A 19,817-nucleotide genomic window follows, 5' to 3' on the forward strand; every position below is an offset into this window, starting at 1 on the left:
AAATTAAATGGATAAAATGGGATAATTACACAAATGATTGACTAAAGTGAGAGTTAAATAGTTAAAAAGGACTTCTTGTTAAATAGGAGGACTTAATTGGACCTTTTGAAAGTATATGGGGCCAATTTTGACACTTTCAAAACCATACAAGGGCTAAAATTCATTTCACCATATTTCCCTTGAGTCCTGAAGAACTTCAATTTACACCTTTTGCCTCGTCGGAAATCAGTCACTATCGCCGGAAAACATGTCTGTTACATCTTTTCGCCGGGAAACTGCTCCTCTACTACTAACATTAGTTTTCCGCCGGTAACTATTGAAATAAATGATTAATGATGGAGCTCGTATGGTGTATTTGCTATGAAAAGGCAAAAAACGATATGCTTCCTTGTTCGAGTTTTTTCCGGCAGATGGTTAAGTTTGAAGTGAAATTTACAGTTTATTCGATGACAGTGGTAATTGATGAGTTGTGTAAAATGGGGGAGTTTCATAAGGCAAGAAAATTCATGGATGATAAATTTGTGAAACCAAATAGTTGCAGTTATAAAAAACTATTGAATACATGTATAAAGAAACCAGATTTTTTGATTGTGAAGGTGATTTTGAGGACAATGGAGAAGGAAGGATGGGATTTCGACCCGAAAAGTTATACACTTCTGATTAAACGTTATTCAAATTTTGGAGAATTTGGAGAAATGAAGAGATTATTTATGGAAATTGAAGAGAAGGGTGTAAAGCCAGATGTATATTTATACACATCTATGATTAGTGGTTATTGTAAATTAGGTAATGTTAGGAAGGCATATCAACTGTTCGACGAAATGACTAAGAGAGGACTTGTTCCTGATGGTCATACGTATGGGGCTTTGATAAATGGGTTGTGCAAAGCTGGACTAATGCAAGAAGCTGAAGTTCTGGTTAATGAGATGCAAAGCAAGGGAATTTGGATTAATCGAGCTATATTTAATACGATGATGGATGGTTATTGTAAGCAGGGTAATGTGGATGAAGCGTTGAGGTTACAGAGAATTATGGAGGATGAAGGACATGAGCCTGATGCAAATGCTTACAATATTATTGCTACTGGCCTGCGTAAGCTAGATTTGCATGACGTGGCGAAGAGGTTGTTGCTGTCGATGGTGGATCGAGGTGTAGCTCCAAATGTATTGGCTTATACGTCTTTGATTGATATTTACTGCAAGCAGGGAGATTTTGTTCAAGCGAAAAGGACACTTAGAGAGATGGAAACTAAGGGAATTAAGCCTAGCACGGGAACATACAATGCCCTGGTAGATGGTTACTTCAAGCATGGATATTTTATTGACGCAAAAAGGGCACTTATTGAGATAGAAACTAAAGGAGTTAAGCCTAACACGACAACATATACTGTGTTGATAGATGGTTATTCTAAGCAAGGAGATTTTGTTAGAGCTAAAAAGACACTTATTGAGATGGAGAATAACGGAGTTAAGCCTAACACCAATACATACACTGCACTGATAGATGGTTATTGCCAGAAAGGTATGATGAATGAAGCTTATAAGCTTAGAAATCTCATGGAATCTAAGGACTTGATAGCTAACGTCTATACATACACCTCACTTGTACATGGGGAATGCAAATTAGGAAAGGTAGATGATGCTCTGAAGCTTTTGAATGAGATGCCTACAAAGGGTTTAGTTCCGAATGTTGTGACTTACACAGCATTGATTTCTGGCTTATCAAAAGAAGGCAGATCAGGTGAAGCCCTCCGATTATACAATCAGATGATAGAGGCAGGCGTAGTACCCGATGCTGCTGCATACTCTGCACTTAGTGTGAGAAATTCTTCTCTATAAACTTGTACATCGTGAACTTTATTTGGATTAGGTTTAGCCAGTCAGAAGTATATATAGCAGATTGTTTTTTAATTAAACTGGAATTCACTGAGTTGAACCATTAGCTATTGTACATGTGCTTTTGTATATTTTATTTTGTAGAATGCTTCTATTATGCCTAGAGTTAGTATTCTAATATGTACATGTGCATGTCAAAAGGATTAAAATTAAGGACCATATCTTGTGCTTGTTGAAAAGAGAAGTCTTCATGTGCAGTGTATAGGTGTAGTAGACCCCATACTTGTAAGTTGTAACTTGATATCAGCTGCATGTTGAAATATGAAGGTTAAGAGCCATTGCTTGCTGGATATAGAAGAGAAAATTCTGCATGGTTAGTATTTTGGATATATTCGAGAGTGTTATCGAAGGGAAAAAACTTAAGCTTTGGTGGGACTTAAGCCTTTAAACGCAAAGGACAGTTAAAACATGGACTTAAGTGGGAAGTGTGGAAATGAAGGATAAAGTAGAATGAAAGGAATGTAATTTACAAATCATAAATATAAGTACAAATGAAAATTATAGAAAGGATAAAAGAATTTAGGAATTTACGTGTAAGTCATTGTTTAGTGTCATCTCTTTAGGATAAATCCCATTGGTGATAAAGTGTATGCTTTCGTACCTTTGTGGCTGCACTGAAGCGCCAACTAAGTGAGGGTGAATCACTCGAACTGTTTAGCACCTTGCTTCTGAGTCTTTGACAACACTAATACTTTGGTTTATACTATCTCCACAATTTTCTTTTCTGATTACTACCTTCTGGAAATTATAGTTTTTGGCGGACAACTGGAGTAGCAAAGGTCCTCTAGCCAATGATTACCATGAAACATAGAAGAATACGGAGACTCTAGTAAGACATTTCATTACCAATGGAACTTGGGACAATGCAAAGATGCAGAACATCCTATGAGATAGCACAATTCAGCATATTAAGACCATTTGGAATTGGCAAGTATGACACTCAAGACCAGGTCTTTTGGGACCTCACAAAAGATGGGAAATATTCCAACAGACCACAATATTGATCAGGTATGGAACTCCAACATTCCTTTTAAGATTTCATTTTTCGTTTGGAAATTCTGGCAGGGAGAACATTCCTTTGACGAAGTAATTAGCAGATTTGGTATTCTGAAGGATACTCTATGCAACTGCTGCTCTCTTCCTAAAATGAAAATCAAATGCAACATGTTTTTCTTCGCAGCTCAATATGTGTGGAAGCAATTTGGAGGGCCTCTGGCAATCAGAACTTACAACTGGTGGAATCAAAAAATCAAATAATTCCATCGACAAGCTAGTTCGTCAAACTAGACCAGGCCTTATCTGTTTGGAGATTTAGAAACAAAGGTCCGAGTGCAGTAATTATAGAGGCTCAAGTAATTTCTACAGATATATAATGATCCAACACATTCAGAGTACGATTGCTAAAGCTTATTCAAAAGTTGGTTCAACATTACTTTGGATCACGCTTTGTGAAAAAATTGTGAAGCTGAAACCTGCCTCAAACCTTTCTATTGTATGCTGGAAGTTCCTCGAAGATGGCGTCCTTAAATTGAATACTGATGGAAGTTTTGAGGGATAATAGAGGCAACCTCATCTTGGCTTTCTCCTCACCTTCGAGTTGTTGCTGCAGCAGCACATAAGCAGAAGCTAAGGCTGCCAGTTATGGACAAAGCCTTCGCCTACTGAAAAATCTGAAAGAACTTCACCAAATAGAGAGACTCTTTGATCCTATTTCCGATGATTGTGAACAACCAGCAATCCAACTACAAGCTCAATTGCATTATTGAGGAAATACAACAAAGAACGAAACAAGCTAATGTTAAAGCAACTCACCACGAGGCTAACGAAGTAGCAGACCACCTGGTAAAACTGGCTATGAGCAGTCGAAAACGACTCCTTTCAACATCTCCAGCAAGGGCAAAAGGGCCGTTCTATTTGTATAACTAAATGTTAATCTTATATTGTGAACAAATATGCATATTCCAAAGATTTCAATGTGAGAAAGAGAGAATATTTTCAAGATACTACAAAAATTTTCATGTAAAATTCAGTGAAATGTCTTCATGTTAAAGATTAAAGTGTTTTTACTAGACACTTTTAATTACAATAAGCTATAACACTTGGGTATAAGTTCCAGTTGATGCTTATGTGTATAATAAAAATTTTATGGAATTAATTTATTTATGTGAGACTCACATACATAAACTGAAGGATTTATTCCACGTGATCGTTTATCTAATAGTTATTATTTCAAAATTTTACTCACGTTTATCTAATAGTTATTATTTCAAAATTTTATCTTCTTTTTTTGAAGAATTTCATATATCTATAATAACTATTAATCAAATAATCATATGAAAAATCAACTGAACAAAAATTACTTATTACTATATCCATTTATCATGTGTTAAAAACTTTAATTAGAATAAGTTATATTTTATATGTCTAAATAAAATAATGACAAATTTAAGTTCCACGAGGTGCTAAATTTGACAATTGAAATTGAGTTGATGGAGAGGAATAATTGGACTAAATTAGTATAAAAAGGTTAAATATGAGGACTAAATGTAACTTTTTAAAAGTATAGAGGGTCAATTTGTATACCTTTTATGAGACCTCTTTTGCATTTCAATCAAAATTCTTCACAGCCGTTTTCTCCAAGCTCTCTTAAAAGCTTCAAATTTAATTTGCTCAGCTCGCCGGGAACTCGCCGAAGCTCGCCGGGAAAAAGGGTATCTCCAGCTCGAAGGAAAACAGGGTATGTCCAGTTGCGTTAATAGAGGTAACCAATATTTCTGAAGTTCAGAAATGAAAATTTCAAATTGCACTATTCAAGTTTATAGGTATTGAGTTGTTCTTCACATGTCGACTCAAAAGTTCTACCAACCGATAAAACAACGTTTCCCCAATAGACCCATTAAAGAAATTGCCAAACTAATCTCCCTCTTCCCCCCTTCCCATTCTACTTGCTCAAATTTCTTCAATTTCAAGAAAAATCCCAATCTTGAAACCCATTTAGCCGTAGTTGTAGACTTATTAAAGTCCAAGGAGTTTGCTGAAGCCGAGAATATATTGAATGCTGTTGTTGTTACTGATGGTCTGAGGAAACCAGTTTCAAAAATAGCTTCTTTGTTGAGTGAGAATTATGTAAAGTGTAAAGTTATAGGGAAGATGTTTAATATGTTATTTAGTGTTTATGTTAATAACATGAGGTTTAGTGAAGCTTTACAAGTTTTTGATTATATGAAAAAATGGCGCTTTAGAATTGATGATAGAGCTTGTATGGTTTACTTGCTTGCTATGAAAAGGCAAAGGCAGTATGACTCGTTGTTCGAGTTTTTCCATAAGATGGTTAAGTTTAATGTGAAAATTACAGTTTATTCGATGACGGTGGTAGTTGATGGATTGTGTAAAATGGGGGAGGTTTGTGAGGCTAGAAAGCTCGTGGATGAAATGGCTAGTACTGGGGTGAAACAAAGTGATTATACTTATAACATATTGTTACAAGCATATATGAAGATGCAAGATTTTGTGGCTGTAAAGGAAATTTTGAGGAAAATGGAGAAGGATGGTTTTGATCTCAATCTGACTAGTTATACACTTCTGATTAAAGGATATTCAACTTTTGGCGATCTTGTAGAGGTTGAGAGGTTATTTAAGGAAATAGAAGAGAAGGGTATAGAGCCAAATGTTCATTTATTCACCTCCATGATTAGTGGTTACAGTAAGTTAGGTAATGTTATGAAGGCATTTTCAACGTTCGTTGAAATGGTGGAGAGAGGCCTCATTCCTGATGGTCACACATATGGAGCTTTGATAAATGGCTTCTGCAAGGCTGGACTAATGCAAGGAGCTGAAGTTTTACTAAATGAGATGCAAGGAAAGGGAATTAGTGTAGACCGGGTCATATTTAATACGATGATGGATGGTTACTGTAAGCAGGGTAATGTGGATGAAGCACTGAGGCTACAGACAATTATGGAGGGTGAAGGACATCAGCCTGATGCAAATGCTTACAATATAATTGCTACGGGCCTGCGTAAGCTAGAATTGTATGATGAAGCAAAAAGTTTGTTGCTCTCGATGGTGGATCGAGGTGTAGCTCCAGATACAATTAGTTATACAACTTTGATCGATATTTATTGCAAGCAGGGAAATTTTGTGGAAGCAAAAAGGGCACTTATTGAGATGGAAACTAAGGGAATTAAGCCTAACACGGCAACATACACTACACTGGTAGATGGTTATTGCAAGCTAGGAAAAATTGTTGACGCGAAAAGGATACTTAGGGTGATGGAAACTGCTGGAGTTAAGCCTAACACAACAACAAACAGTGTCTGTGCCCTGATAGATGGTTACTGCAAGCAGGGAAATTTCATTGAAGCAAAAACGGTATTTAGTGAGATTGGAACTAAGGGAGTTAAGCCTAACACAGTAACGTACACTGCCCTGATAGATGGTTATTGTAAGGTGCGAAATCCTGCTAAAGCTGAAAAGGTACTTGTTGAGATGGAAACTAAGGGAGTTAAGCCTACTACGGTAACGTACACTGCCCTGATAGATGGTTGTTGCAAGGTAGGAAATATTGCTAAAGCAATAAAGGTACTTATTGAGATGGAAACTAAGGGAGTGAAGCCTAACACGGTAACGTACACTGCCCTGATAGATGGTTGTTGCAAGGTGGGAAATATTGCTAAATACACCTCACTTGTACATAGGGAATGCAAATCAGGAAAGGTAGATGATGCTCTGAAGCTTTTCAACGAGATGCCTACAAAGGGTTTAGTTCCGAATGTTGTGACTTACACAGCAGTGATTTCTGGCTTATCAAAAGAAGGCAGATCAGGTGAAGCCCTCCGATTATACAACCAGATGATAGAGGCAGGCGTAATACCCGATGCTGCTGCATACTCTGCACTTAGAGTGAGAAATTCTTCTCTATAAACTTTTACATAGTGAACTTTATTTGGATTAGATTTAGCCAGTCAGAAGTGTATATAGCAGATTGTTTTTAAATTAAACTGGAATTCACAGAGTTGAACTATTAGCTATTGTACTTGTGCTTTTGTATATTTTATTGTTGTAGAATGCTTCTATTATGTCCAGAGATTGTATTCTAAGATATACATGTGCATATCAGAAAAAGTCGATGCTGCTTTGAAGCTTTCGATCGAGATTCTTACAAAGGATTTAGTTCCAGATCGGACTTGGTGACTTACGCAATGATGATTTCTGGCCTATCAAAAGAGTATACAATCAGATGATAGAGGCAGGCCTAACACTCGGTGTTACATACCCTGCACTTGTGGATATACTATCTTGTAAGTCTTTAACTTCATGTAAGTCAGACTTAGCTAATTGGAAGCATAACAGATTGTTCTGCACTTCTTCATGGTGTTTTACTTGAGCAAACTGAATTATATGGTGCAGGACATCCTGCAGAAATTCGGTGTGCCTAGGTTGTTACTGCAGATCTTAGTGTTGTCCACGGACATTGTCTGCTATAAACTCAAGGTTGATATCGATTTGATCAGCCAAAGAAGAGCAAAAGTGCAGCTCAGATTTTAGCTGCTTGATTTCCTTCATTTAGACTATGATCTAAGAAGACTGGAGCTCGATGACATCTGTGAGTATTCAGATGACATTAGAATATAACAACTTGCTATTATTTGAATCAACATACTGTTACCTTTATCAAAAAAGAAATATTTGAATCAACATGAAATATCAACCATGAGATTAAATAACTGTGGGTGGGTTTTAAAGATAAATGTTGTTCATTACGAAGTCATGATGGGAAAACAAAGTGACTACCTTGGTTGTTTTATCATTTTCTTAGAGTTACAATACATATAACTTCTCGCAGGGTGGATCAATTTACACCAGAACAAGCATTTTTTTGGAAGTCTTTACAAAATTTAGCAAAGACTCTAGTTTTATCTTGCCTACAATACAAGATTGACAACTATACCCACAGGCTTGCCACAGATTTCCCAGTTAGTTGTTGCCTTGTAAAATACTCTGGATCAAGTAATAAAAAACTTCCTTCCGCTGCTTGATCAATTTCTGGACCAATTCTTGATAGTCCCAAAATCAAAAACATTAGCCTTGAGATTTTCATCTAGCAGTAGGTTTGGAGATTTGACGTCAAAGCAAGTAATTGCCTGCTGAAAAGTATGAAGATAATGAAGTTCTGATCCTACAGGAATTTCAAGTCTTTGCATTCAACTTCAAATTTAGAAGGTTTGAGACATACAGATGATCCTTAAAGTCGTAAGTAATAATCTTCTCATTCTTTTAATCGCAGTACTCAATGATATACCTTTGCATTTTTCCAACCTTGGTGATACATGTATATATCCTACATGGATAAGAGTATATAGAGAAGATCCAATTACAATTGAGTAGAACGGCGAGTTGTAAACCCTGAAGAGCTTGTTGAAAGAGAAGTGTTGATGAAGATGCTGAGCTATGAAGACAATGTTGAAAGAATTTAAGAGGAAGTAGAGCATGACATGAATACTACATTTATGTCACATTCTAATGATATGTTCAGTTCCTTTGTCAACAAACTTCAGAATCAGTTGTAAAACGAAGGGAAGTGTATTAAACATTGTTGTATATTTTGGAAATTCTTATGCTTTTGTTTAGGAATATTATGTGATGTGAAATAATCACATTCGTTTTTTTCTCTCACTTTAAAATCAACAAATAAAAAGAAAAACAGATGATAAGAATTAAAAAACACACAAAACCACACTTGATAATGTTTTTTTTTTTCACCATGAGAAAGCCTTGTACTAAACAGAATTTTTTGAATCAATGAATCGATGAAGAGGAGTTATCTTTAATTACACAGTCCTTCATCCTTGATCAGAGTTGAAGGTTCTAGTTGTCCTCAAACTTAGAAAACACTTTATCCTCAAACTTCTCATGAAACTTGTGAAGCATTTTACCCTAAATGTGGAACTTTCCGTTGAAACTTATGAAGCGTTTACTCTAAATGTGGAACTTTTCGTAAAATTTATAAAGCGATTTTATCCTCAATGCGAAACTTTTCGTGGATTTTGAGAATAATTCAATGTGACATCGAATGGGATACCAAAAATAAAAACACAACTTTAAAAAAGGGACTTAATGGATGTTTCAAGAAGAATTTGGGCCAAATTTTAAACTCTTTCAAAACTATAGAAAGGCTAAAATTCAGCTGACGCCGTCTTCCCCAGTTACTGAAGAAACAAAACGTCGCCGGGAACTGGATTCCGTCACCGGAAAAAACATGTCATCCTTCCGGTAATCTCTTTAAACTCATAAAACTTCCATAGTAAATATCTCAGCTTTATTCTCAAATGTCGACTGAAAAGTTTTACCGAACTGCAAAACAATTATTTCCCAAAAAACCAAATGAAGAAATTGCTAAATTGATCTCCAATACTCTGATAAATTTGAGTTCTACAAAGGAAATACCCCCATCTCTAACTTCCTACCTCAATCCCCAAGTAACCCATCTGGTTTTTTCAAACCCATCTGTCCCTACACAATCTTGTTTAAGTTTCTTCAAATTTCTCCAAAAAAATCAATCTTTCGAAAGACCCAATCTTGAATCACATATAGCCTTGTGTTTGCGCTTGTTTAAAGCCAGGAAGTTTGCTGAAGCCAAAAGTATATTGCATACAGTTGCTTCTGATGATAGTTTAAGGAAACCAATTTCAGAAGTAGCTTCATTTTTGGGTGAGAATCATGTAGAACATAAAGTTATGGGGAAGATGTTTGACATGTTGTTTAGGGTATATGTTGATAGTATGAGGTTTAAGGATGCTCTTGAGGTTTTTGAGTATATGAAGAATGGTGGGTTCGAGATAGATGATAGATCTTGTATGGTTTACTTACTTGCTATGAAAAGACGAAAACAGTATGACTCACTGGTTGAGTTTTTCGAGATGATGGTTGAATTTGATGTGAGAATTACGGTGTACTCTATGACGATGGTTATAGACGGTTTGTGTAAAGTAGGAGAGGTTAGCAAGGCAAGAAAACTCATGGATGAAATGGTTAGTAAAGGGGTGAAACCAAATGTGTACACTTACAACACATTATTAGATGCTTGCATGAAGAAGCCAGATTTTGTGGCTCTGAAGGAGATTTTGATGGCTATGGAGAAAGAGGGGTTGGATCTTGATGTGACGAGTTATACTCTTCTGATTAACGGGTATTGTAATATTGGCAATCTTAAAGAGGTTGATAGGTTGTTTAGGGAAATAGAAGGGAAAGGCATAGAGCCAGATGTTCATTTATACACCTCTATGATTAGTGGTTGTAGTAAGTTAGGTAATGTCAAAAAAGCATTTTCAGTGTTTGATGAAATGGTGGAGAGGGGTCTCGTTCCGAATGCTCACACATATGGAGCTTTGATAAATTGCTTGTGTAAGGCTGGACAGATGCAAGCTGCTGAAGTTTTACTTAATGAGATGCAAAGTAAGGGGGTTGATATTGGTCCAGTTATATTTAATACAATGATGGATGGTTACTGTAAGCAAGGTAATATCGATGAAGCATGGAGGCTGCAGAAAATTATGGAGGGGAAAGGGTATGAATCTGATGTATATGCTTACAACATAATTGCTACTGGATTGTGTAAGTTAGATCGGTGTGAGGAAGCAAAGACGTGGTTGTTCTCAATGGTGGATCGAGGTGTAGCTCCAAATGAAGTTGCTCATACAACTTTGATCAGTATATATTCTAAGGAAGGAAATTTTGTTGAAGCAAAAAGGACACTTGGTGAGATGGAAACAAAGGGAATGAAGCCTAATACGGCAACGTACAATACCCTGATGGATGGTTATTGCAAGAAGGGCATGATGAAGGAAGCGTATAAGCTAAAGAATGTTATGGAATGTAAAGGCCTGAAACCTGATCCCTATACATACACCTCACTTGTACACGGAGAATGCATATCAGGGAAGGTAGATGAAGCTCTGAAACTTTTCAACGAGATGCCTCGAGAAGGTATAGTTCCAAATGTGGTGACTTACACAGCAATGATTTCTGGCTTATCGAAAGAGGGCAGGTCAGATGAAGCCTTCAGATTGTATGATGAGATGATAGAGGCAGGACTTACACCTGATGCTAGTGCATATTCTGCTCTCGTGGGCAGTCTTCATGGTTGACGTTTATTTAGTATGTGAAGTTGCTCTAGAGGGACATGTAATCGTAAACATCAAAAGTAAATCAAATGTAGCTAATTGGAGCTATAACAGATTGTTCAATATATCCTTCGGATGTTTTATATAAAGGAATTTATTGCAGGACACTCTCACAGATTCAATGTGTCTTGTTTGTTGCTTGTCATTGCAGATCTTATGTTGTCCTTGAACATGGTCTGACATAATCTGAGCAAAGGCACTGCACAGATAGTGAGATCTAAGCTGCTTGAATTCCTCTTATGATTTTAGCACATTGATCTACAAGAGGATGATAGGGCTATGATATGTGTAAGTATCCGGAGGACGTTATGGTTTTAAAAGACAAGTTTTGTTTTGGTACGCAGTCATGATGAGTAAACCACTGCTTAGTGTATTATCTCAAACTTTGGAGGCATTTTGCTAGCTTACACATATTTTCTTTAAGCTATGTTGCTTTCTTAGTTGTCCAGTACGAAAAATGATGCTTCCTCTGTTAATGTTGTTCCATCTGGTGCCACTTCTCTTCTTCACAAACATGAGGGAAAAGGTTATAAGGCCTCTGTTGGGATGTATAAACTAAACTTGGATATCTTTGGAACAGAGACAAGCACCACTGTATAAAGACTTCACAGACTTTTCCCATATGACATAGATGGGAACATTGACATACTTAAATGAGAGGATTACAGTGAAAACAGAAAGATGTATATACAAGAGTGTAGTCGCAACTGTTCCTATATTTACTGTTCAGCACCTTCGCTGACTTAGATCTCCAGAAGTCGCTCAACTGGCTGCCGACATATAGGACACCTATTTGTCTGGATCCTCAAGACTTTTGCACAACCACTGCACATGCACTGCATCAAGGAAAATACTCAATATTTGTGGCATATAATAGTATTGCACCAATAAATAAGACAAACAAAAAACACTTGTGTCATGTATGGCTTCTTCAATCAACACAGAAGCTGATGCATTGGTTTATCAAGCACAATGAAACTGATGCATATCATATTTACTGCTAGATACACGATATTGTGTTGATATTTTGAACCATGGCTAGTCTACTAACCAAAGAAAGGAAATAAGGTGGGGTTTAAGGCCAGGGAAGAGTTACTCTCAAGTTGTATTAGCGAAAACTGTTGCAACAGAAGCTGAATAAACAAAGCATTCAAGATAGTTGTGCATGTATTCAGACCAGCACCTTAGATGCAAGGGTTACGAAAGGTTAAAACCATACCATGTGTCGACATGGAAGTACAGTTGTGTCCCGAGGTTCAGCAAGGCATATCACACATTCTTTCCCAGGATCATTTCCGTCAAACTCATTATCAATTGAATCACCAATCCCATAAATCTCTTGTAATTCATATCTCATGCCATTGACCCAAAGTATTTGCTTCACCACCCTAACATTGTATTCACCTTTATCCTTTTCAAAAACTGCTAGAGTAAGCTGGGAATTTGTGGACCCGGATACTGCATTCTCATCCTCCGGTACACTTTCCTTACCTGGGATTGCCTCTAGTTTCACCGCTAATGGATATACATCTGCATCAGCATATATGGAGGATTCTGCTTCATCAAAAATCGAAAGATCAATGCCAGTTCCTGAGGGTTGCCTAAACTTCTGAGATAAACCTTGTTGAAATTCAACAGTTATAGGTAGAAGTAAGCTTTCTTTCATAGGTGTCAACAAACAATCTTCACCTTCTTTTCCAAAGAAAATGACAGTCAAGCTGCAACAGATTAAAGAAAAAACCAATTCAACACTTTACAGATAAAAAAGTTGTGAATGATTCTTGAAGATCCATAATAATGACTAATACTCATTAATGAGTTGTCAAGGGATTTGACATTATATGACTTGCAGCGAAAAAACATCCTCATTATTTCAAGAGCATATAAGGCTGCTGATTAACGATTTTGAATGATGAAATGCAGGAATATCAACAACGCACAGATAAATTTGTTAGAATGATAACTTGCAAGAACTACTAAGTAGCAACACGACGCAATGTGTAAGAGAATCCCAGAAAATGAACTATGACCAAACCATATCTATGTCAAGAAAACTAAAGTTTGCAAGTCATACAATTTTAAGGGAAAATCAGCAAATGAATTGTGTTCACCAAATCATACACTTATATGTCAAAAAAGTTCAAAACTTTAACATACATATACTGATTAAAATGACACATACAACACAAAACACTACATTCCTACATAGAGAGTATACAACAAAATCATGTATGAATCATTAAACTTTTACGAAACATAGAGTATATTATACGAATATGAACCTAGTAATTTCATTCTGCAGTTCTGAATCCAATTTCATTCTAATACTCAACAAAGTTGACATTAAAGACAACTTATGAAATAACATTAACATACCCTGATCCACATAGTGAAAGAAAACAATATGAGGTCTTTTTATATCGTCAACCAAACACAATATAAATTTTATCCGATAAATCCAAACGACCCTTTAAAAAGCACAAATTCTTACCCAACCCCACAAAAATAAGTACCTTCCAGAAACGGTGGCGTCGAAAGTAAAAGCAACAAGGTACTTCCCCGGATTCTTCTCATCAGGCTCAATTTTCAGAGTTTCCTTCTTCAGATTAACATCATTACGTATAGTCACTGCTTTTTGATGCAACACATATGGTGCTGCCATTGCCCGTGGCCGCGGCGGCGGCGGTGGCGTCGAATAGTACCCCGGGTACTGATAATACGACGGCCCATGTGGGAATCGAGAAAGATACGGTGTTGCCGCAAACACATACCCGTTCGCACGTATCTCCGGTTGAGGTGGCGGCGGCGGCGGTGGTGGGTGGCTCCTCCGGCTGTTGCGTCGTCTCGGTCCATTCACACCCCTGCTTCCAGCATTTCCCATCTCAAAATTTGAAAGTAGAAACTCTAATTCGGATTACAGAAGCTTAATTTTACCTCTGATCACACCATGAAAGAGAACAGATTTGTAGAGTTTTAGACACCCTTTGCTTCCTTTTTTTACACAACAAAGAAGAAATCAACAGAAACTCAAAGAGAATTTACTGAATTAGTGAATTGAGAAGACAAGGAAGATGAAATTGAGGATGAATGAATGTTCATTGTACAGCTACAGAAATATTTACATTTTACAGTATAGAGTTGAAAAAGGTAAGTTAAAAAGTTCCAGTAAATTTTTTTCTATAAAAGTTTCAAGTATATCCAATGAGTTGGAAACAAGTTATTTAGGTAATTATTTATACAGAAAAGCGCCTAAAATACCCTTTAAATATTGAAAATGGTATAAAATTATCCTTCATCCACCTATTGGCTCCAAAATGCCGTTCCCACCCACCTATTGGGTCCAAAATACCCTTGTCATCCACCTTTTGGTTCAAAATTGACCACTTATTTAACGGTTTTATATTTAAATATTTTTTAAAATACGTGGCGCTCAACTATTTGTTATAATTTAACTTATTAGTGTAATTTATAAATCAATCCACTACCCACCCATTACTAATTAAATCCCTCTAAATTAATGAACCCGTCAAATTATTAATGCAAGCTACTACCAATTGAGTGTTTTAAAAAAATATAGAAGAAAATTATCATACATTCAAGTGGCTACATAAAAATCACCGATAAACTTAAAAGTCTGACTATGTTCATCTTAATTATTCTTACGTCTTAATTATGTGATGTTACCTCATAGGTAACTTTTTTTCAAAATAATATATTAAAGGTTTTAAAATAAATCATAAATATTTATAAAATTATATTTAAAATAAGAGGCATTAATTAAATTGGAAATGTATTATTTCTTTACCTTTAATCATAATTTTCTAATTCAATTTTGAAAGAAAGTGTCCTCCTAAATAAGTGGCTCAACCTAAATTTCATTGGGGTTTCGATTCGGACTCGAATAATTTTGAATGTCATTTTCAGTAATCTATAATTTCATCGTGTTTTAGTAGTGTTTATGACAATTTTGATATTATAATTGAATTATTAATTGAGTGAGGTTTAGTTTGTAATGAGTGGGTAGTGGATTAGTTTATAAATTATATTAATAAATTAAAATTATAATTAATAGTTGAACGCCCAGTATATAAAAAAAATATTTAAAGAGTTTAATCTTAAAACAATTGAAAATGGTCAATTTTGAACCCAAAGGTGGATGACAAGTGTATTTTGGAGTCAATAGGTGGATGGAAAGGGCATTTTGGAGCCAATAGGTGGATGAAGGGTAATTTTGTACCATTTTCAATACTTTAAGGGTATTTATCATTTTATTATTGCGATTCAAAACGAGTCTTGAGCGAACGATCCAACGAATTCAATCGAACTTATATTTATGGTTCAACTTACAAAATACTAATCATAATGCAAAAGTTCAATTCTCATAAATGAAAGAAACATAAATCCACTAAAGTCTATTAAATCGGTTCCACAAATCTGAAAGTTAGGCATCTAATTTTTAAATATTAAGTCTAAGAGTATCAAAAACACTAAAATAAATAAATAAAGTAGTTTGTGTCCGAAAATTAAGGACATCTTGACATGACCAATAGAATCCAACACGAGCTAGAATAAATAGCTGGAACCTAATATGTTGGAGACTAGCTATAACTGAGGGCTAGTTGAAGTCGTTGGTATAACTCGTTGCATTCCACAAAAGGAAAAAGAAGAAAACTACAAATAAGGGTCAGTACAGTACAATATGTACTGAGTAGATATCATCAACCGACCCAAATAAAAACTAATATGTAATAAGCAATAGTATAAAATCAACTATAGCACTTAGCAGGTGGCAAGCAACATATAACATGGACAAATAACAACAACACCGAGACGAGTATTTAAATAAGTCATAATATCAAAAACACATATGAGGACTCATGTCTCTACACCACGTTTTTTTTTTAAAAACTTGATATATTGAGATAACTCATAATTCTTATACAAGCAACCCTAAAAACTACACAATACTCTATCCCACCGATGATCATGCATCATCTCAATTGTGACATAGTGCGTTTGTCATTTTAGCCCTACTAATTATGAAGTGGATGAATTAAAAACTTAGAGATTTTAAAAAGTTCTATCATTTTCAAAATAATTAATTGAGGATATAATAAGTAAAAAAAAAAATTTCTTAATTTATCAAAACGAACAAGTAATCAGAAACAACTAAAAAATTGAAAATTGAACAAGTAATCAGGGACAAATATAGGGGCAGACCCACATATATCCTATCGGATACTCGAGCACCCATTAATCCTAACATAAGTTCGTACATTTATATATATAAAAAAAAAAATATAACATAGATATATTAACAGTTTAGGACCCAGTGAACAAAAGGCTTTATAGGTGAGTTGGTTTAGTTTTGATCCATATTGTTATTACGATATCAAACTTTATGGAATATCTTTTATCCCTAACTATTTTATAGTATATTTTTTTACCTCAAAACTATTTAATAGTGTGTATAAAGGCATATATATGCTCACGTGAACACATTACTATTTATGATTATGCAATATTTTTTATATTCACATGAACACATATATACCTTTAAAATATACTATTAAATAGTGTAGAGGGGTAAAAAGTCCTTTTCAAAAATTAATATCGTAACAACAATTTCAACCTAAGTTTGAATATATTTTAGACCCTTTTCCCAATTTTTTGTGATGGAAAGAAAATCAAGATTTTCTTGAGAAATTTTGGCACCTCATAAATCCCTCACGCTAATTCATTTTTTTCTAAAAAAAATTTAAAAAAATGAAAAGTTCTTTTAACTATAACATTTAAATAGTTATGCATGTATATACTCTTATACTAGGCGACTCACAGTAACTTTTATATTAGGTGGCGAGCATTCTTAAACATAAAATCTTGAATTTGTCACTGAATAACTTATTTTGTTATTATAATAAAATATTATAGGTCCAAACACTATTTAATATCTCCAATTCTAATCAAACATAGGATAAAATAATTTTATATTTTATTTATAAATTATACTTTACCTTATATATCACGTCAAAAAATTAAAAAATATATTAACTGTAATCAATAAAAACATGTTATAAATCTAGCTTCATGTACCCACACCCAAATACGAGAAGTGCACGCATGCATGACACAACTCAAGTTGGTTCATACTCCACTTTATTTTATTTGATCGTGCTATATCAAAAATAAATATTACATTTTACTTGTTATTTTAATGAATCAAAAGAGTTTATTATTTTTTATGTTATTCATAATTTTAAATAACAATACAAAATAATAAAAATCAAATTTAAAATTTTAATATATCATTAATAAGAATAAAAGAATTATTTATATGAAATTTTCTTAAATATGTTATGTCAACAATAATCAAATAATATGAAACAGAGAACGAATATACTTTTCTTCTTAATTGTATAATTGAATTCATCTAGAAGATTAACCTTAAAATGCCAACCCAAATGTTGACAAATTCACATGATTCTCGTCATTAAATTATAGTTTATACACGCACCTTATAATAATATTAATAGTACATGACTTAGTCATGATAAATTAATATATATTGATATAACCATCGAATACAAATAAGTTTTTACTTGTATCAGATGTTTATTTCAAATCAATACATGAATATATAACTCTGAGGATAGCTCGGCTGGTAAACGCCCTTCAGATTGCCAGTTTGTAAAGCGATACCTGAAAATCACGGTAAAAAAATAAAATAGAATACATAAATATATAATTATGTTTGTATGTACATTTAATTCATTTAGTCATGACTAATTAATGTATATAATTTTAATTATTAATTACATTAATTAATTAAAAAATAATTTGACGTAAATATCGTATGGATTAAATTTTTCACCTGTGGACAGTCCTCACTACTAAAATGGAGACTAGTCGTTATAAAAGTCACCCATGGCAACCCATGCACCTAACTTTTATTCTATTTTTTCAATTTTCTTTCTTCTTACAAATGATTATTTCTCTGTTTAATTTGTTGTAAGATTGATTTTGTCATTAATGGTAAAAAAAAAGTGTAAAGTTGTCCCTGTTTCATTCAAATCAATAACTTTTATTTAAAATAATATTTTAAGATACGTTTGTATATACAAAATAAAAAATATTTAATTTCTATGATCAAACGTTTATAAAATTTCAAAAAAAAAAAATGGACAAATTTGCACCGGCTATTATATTGATGGGAATGCGGGAGGCTATAATTACATACCATCGCTGTCCATAATAAAAAGTGAATGCATCAAAACCAATATTGAGTCAAAATTTAAAATTTTAATTTTTTATTATTATTAGATTCTAAAATAATAATTATACATAATACAATGAATCAAAATCTAATTCAAAATTATTGAATTAGATCAAATCTGTAATTAACATATCGATTTCATTTCCGATTAAAAAGGGAAAGAAAGACACAATGGAAACAATTTCAATTTCTCTTAGAAATATAGAGGGGAATAATTTTTTTTTTAAAGTAAGTAGTCAACAATTTACTTTTGAAAATTATATGTACACGTTGCATCCTTCTCTTGTAATGACCAGCATGTCAATTTAGAAATTGTTAATAAAATAAGAAATATTTTGGACTCTTGAATCACGTATTAAAATATTTATTAAAGATCTAATAAAAAAAATTGAATTTTGTGAATCAAATATTCATTAATTAAATGCCTACACAATATTTATTAGGAATCTAGTTATTATCGTATATTACTTTATGTCTCTCCTACGGAGTCAAACTTTTTTTATTAAGAGATTTGAAAAATAAAAAAAAAATACATTAAAAAAGTTAAAGAGAGTTCTACATATACTATATATACATAAAATAATTAATTATTTTTCTATTTGACTAGTTAATACGTTCTTAAATTATTAATAACTTTAAAATTATTTCTATACTTGACTAGCTAAACTTAAATACAATTCTGATTCTTTACATGACATAGTTAATGATCTTAAACTTTTATAAGTACATGTAATCTCATTTACGGGTCCTTAAAGTTATTCACACATTTCACTTAAACACCTTAACCAGAGGTTGTTTCTATTAAACACCTCTAACGTCAAAATATGTAACTATTAAATATTTTTTGATGACATGTCATTACAAATGTAATGTAATTGAAAGTAAGCGCGGGAAAGCCATAATCTTTTTCTTGCTAACCAATAAAAAATGGACACATCAACCTTAAGAAAATTCATAATCTAAACATGATTTATTTTTATTTTTTATAAAGAAAATAATTGTCTTCTCCAACTCATCTTCCCTATTGAAATTCTCAATTCAAAATTACTTGAACCTCATCGGCCAAATTACTTTGCTACCATATAATCCTTCATTCATTGTTTCTTTTTAGCATTATTTCACTATAATCAATATCATTGTCGTTGTTCTTTTCATCGAAAAAAACATCACTGAAATAAATAACTAGTAAAAACACAAAAACATCAAAAGATTTTACTGTTAAAATTTTCATTTGAGTTGTCAAGAGAATTTTATCAAAAATAAATCAAATTGAGGTCAAAACAATTCCGACTGAATTCCATTATTTCCGATAAAATTAATACGAATCTGAAATTATTTTCTTATGTAATTAAAAATGGAAAGGAAAAAAGGTAGAGTAAGGATAATTATTGGAGTATACACAATTTTTTTTTTTACTAAAAAAGATGTTCAATTGAACAAACCTAATAAAATGCTCAAATAAAATAT

General features: G+C 33.6%; 4 protein-coding genes across 8 annotated transcripts; 3 read left to right on the forward strand and 1 right to left on the reverse strand.

Annotated features, from left to right (window-relative positions):
- Positions 1 to 4,051, forward strand: LOC112940124 (pentatricopeptide repeat-containing protein At2g32630-like). 2 transcript variants are annotated; one of them, XR_003244006.2, is made up of 3 exons: positions 1 to 1,817; positions 2,647 to 2,903; positions 3,076 to 4,051. XR_003244006.2 is itself a non-coding variant. In XM_026027829.2 (2 exons), exons 1-2 carry the CDS (start codon positions 333 to 335, stop codon positions 2,704 to 2,706), a joined length of 1,545 nt encoding a protein of 514 aa, XP_025883614.2. In that variant the 5' UTR covers positions 182 to 332; the 3' UTR covers positions 2,707 to 4,051. The 2 variants fall into 2 exon arrangements, 1 of the variants encoding a protein (XP_025883614.2); XM_026027829.2 differs by having other exon boundaries at positions 182 to 1,817; positions 2,647 to 4,051.
- A 435-nt stretch (positions 4,052 to 4,486) lies between these two features.
- LOC101248348 (pentatricopeptide repeat-containing protein At2g32630) lies at positions 4,487 to 8,506 on the forward strand. Of its 4 annotated transcripts, none has more exons than XM_026027982.2 (4): positions 4,487 to 6,797; positions 7,015 to 7,195; positions 7,305 to 7,500; positions 7,741 to 8,506. In XM_026027982.2, the coding sequence occupies exons 1-2, from the start codon at positions 4,737 to 4,739 to the stop codon at positions 7,033 to 7,035; spliced, it is 2,082 nt and encodes a 693-aa protein (XP_025883767.2). In that variant the 5' UTR covers positions 4,487 to 4,736; the 3' UTR covers positions 7,036 to 7,195; positions 7,305 to 7,500; positions 7,741 to 8,506. The 4 variants fall into 4 exon arrangements, with proteins under 4 accessions (XP_025883767.2, XP_025883766.2, XP_069145810.1 ...); XM_026027981.2 differs by having other exon boundaries at positions 8,182 to 8,506; XM_069289709.1 differs by having other exon boundaries at positions 7,305 to 8,506.
- Positions 8,507 to 9,015: 509 nt separating this feature from the next.
- LOC109121368 (pentatricopeptide repeat-containing protein At2g32630) lies at positions 9,016 to 11,041 on the forward strand. The gene is made up of 2 exons (XM_069290081.1): positions 9,016 to 9,167; positions 9,517 to 11,041. The coding sequence occupies exons 1-2, from the start codon at positions 9,016 to 9,018 to the stop codon at positions 11,039 to 11,041; spliced, it is 1,677 nt and encodes a 558-aa protein (XP_069146182.1).
- A 577-nt stretch (positions 11,042 to 11,618) lies between these two features.
- LOC101247573 (probable E3 ubiquitin-protein ligase LOG2) lies at positions 11,619 to 14,314 on the reverse strand. Its single transcript, XM_004249440.5, has 3 exons — positions 13,591 to 14,314; positions 12,297 to 12,795; positions 11,619 to 11,913 (listed from the first exon to the last, which is right to left on the reverse strand). The coding sequence occupies exons 1-3, from the start codon at positions 13,956 to 13,958 to the stop codon at positions 11,821 to 11,823; spliced, it is 960 nt and encodes a 319-aa protein (XP_004249488.1). The 5' UTR covers positions 13,959 to 14,314; the 3' UTR covers positions 11,619 to 11,820.
- Positions 14,315 to 19,817: the final 5,503 nt, after the last annotated feature.

The sequence above is a fragment of the Solanum lycopersicum genome, chromosome 10 (genome assembly GCF_036512215.1).
Source record: "Solanum lycopersicum chromosome 10, SLM_r2.1".
NCBI classification, from domain to species: Eukaryota; Viridiplantae; Streptophyta; class Magnoliopsida; order Solanales; family Solanaceae; genus Solanum; species Solanum lycopersicum.

Excerpts from the sequence above, each read along its gene's own strand:
- LOC101247573 (XM_004249440.5), bottom strand. The coding sequence starts at position 13,958 with ATGGGAAATGCTGGAAGCAGGGGTGTGAATGGACCGAGACGACGCAAC. Across the intron at positions 12,796-13,590 it reads GACGCCACCGTTTCTGGAAG|CTTGACTGTCATTTTCTTTG; the intron begins GTACTTATTTTT and ends AATCTGTTGCAG. Across the intron at positions 11,914-12,296 it reads TACTTCCATGTCGACACATG|TGCATGTGCAGTGGTTGTGC; the intron begins GTATGGTTTTAA and ends TCCTTGATGCAG.
- LOC101248348 (XM_069289709.1), top strand. The coding sequence starts at position 4,737 with ATGTCGACTCAAAAGTTCTACCAACCGATAAAACAACGTTTCCCCAAT. Across the intron at positions 6,798-7,014 it reads CTGCATACTCTGCACTTAGA|AAAAAGTCGATGCTGCTTTG; the intron begins GTGAGAAATTCT and ends TGTGCATATCAG.
- LOC112940124 (XM_026027829.2), top strand. The coding sequence starts at position 333 with ATGATGGAGCTCGTATGGTGTATTTGCTATGAAAAGGCAAAAAACGAT. Across the intron at positions 1,818-2,646 it reads CTGCATACTCTGCACTTAGT|TTTTTGGCGGACAACTGGAG; the intron begins GTGAGAAATTCT and ends TGGAAATTATAG.
- LOC109121368 (XM_069290081.1), top strand. The coding sequence starts at position 9,016 with ATGTTTCAAGAAGAATTTGGGCCAAATTTTAAACTCTTTCAAAACTAT. Across the intron at positions 9,168-9,516 it reads AAAAACATGTCATCCTTCCG|GAAGTTTGCTGAAGCCAAAA; the intron begins GTAATCTCTTTA and ends GTTTAAAGCCAG.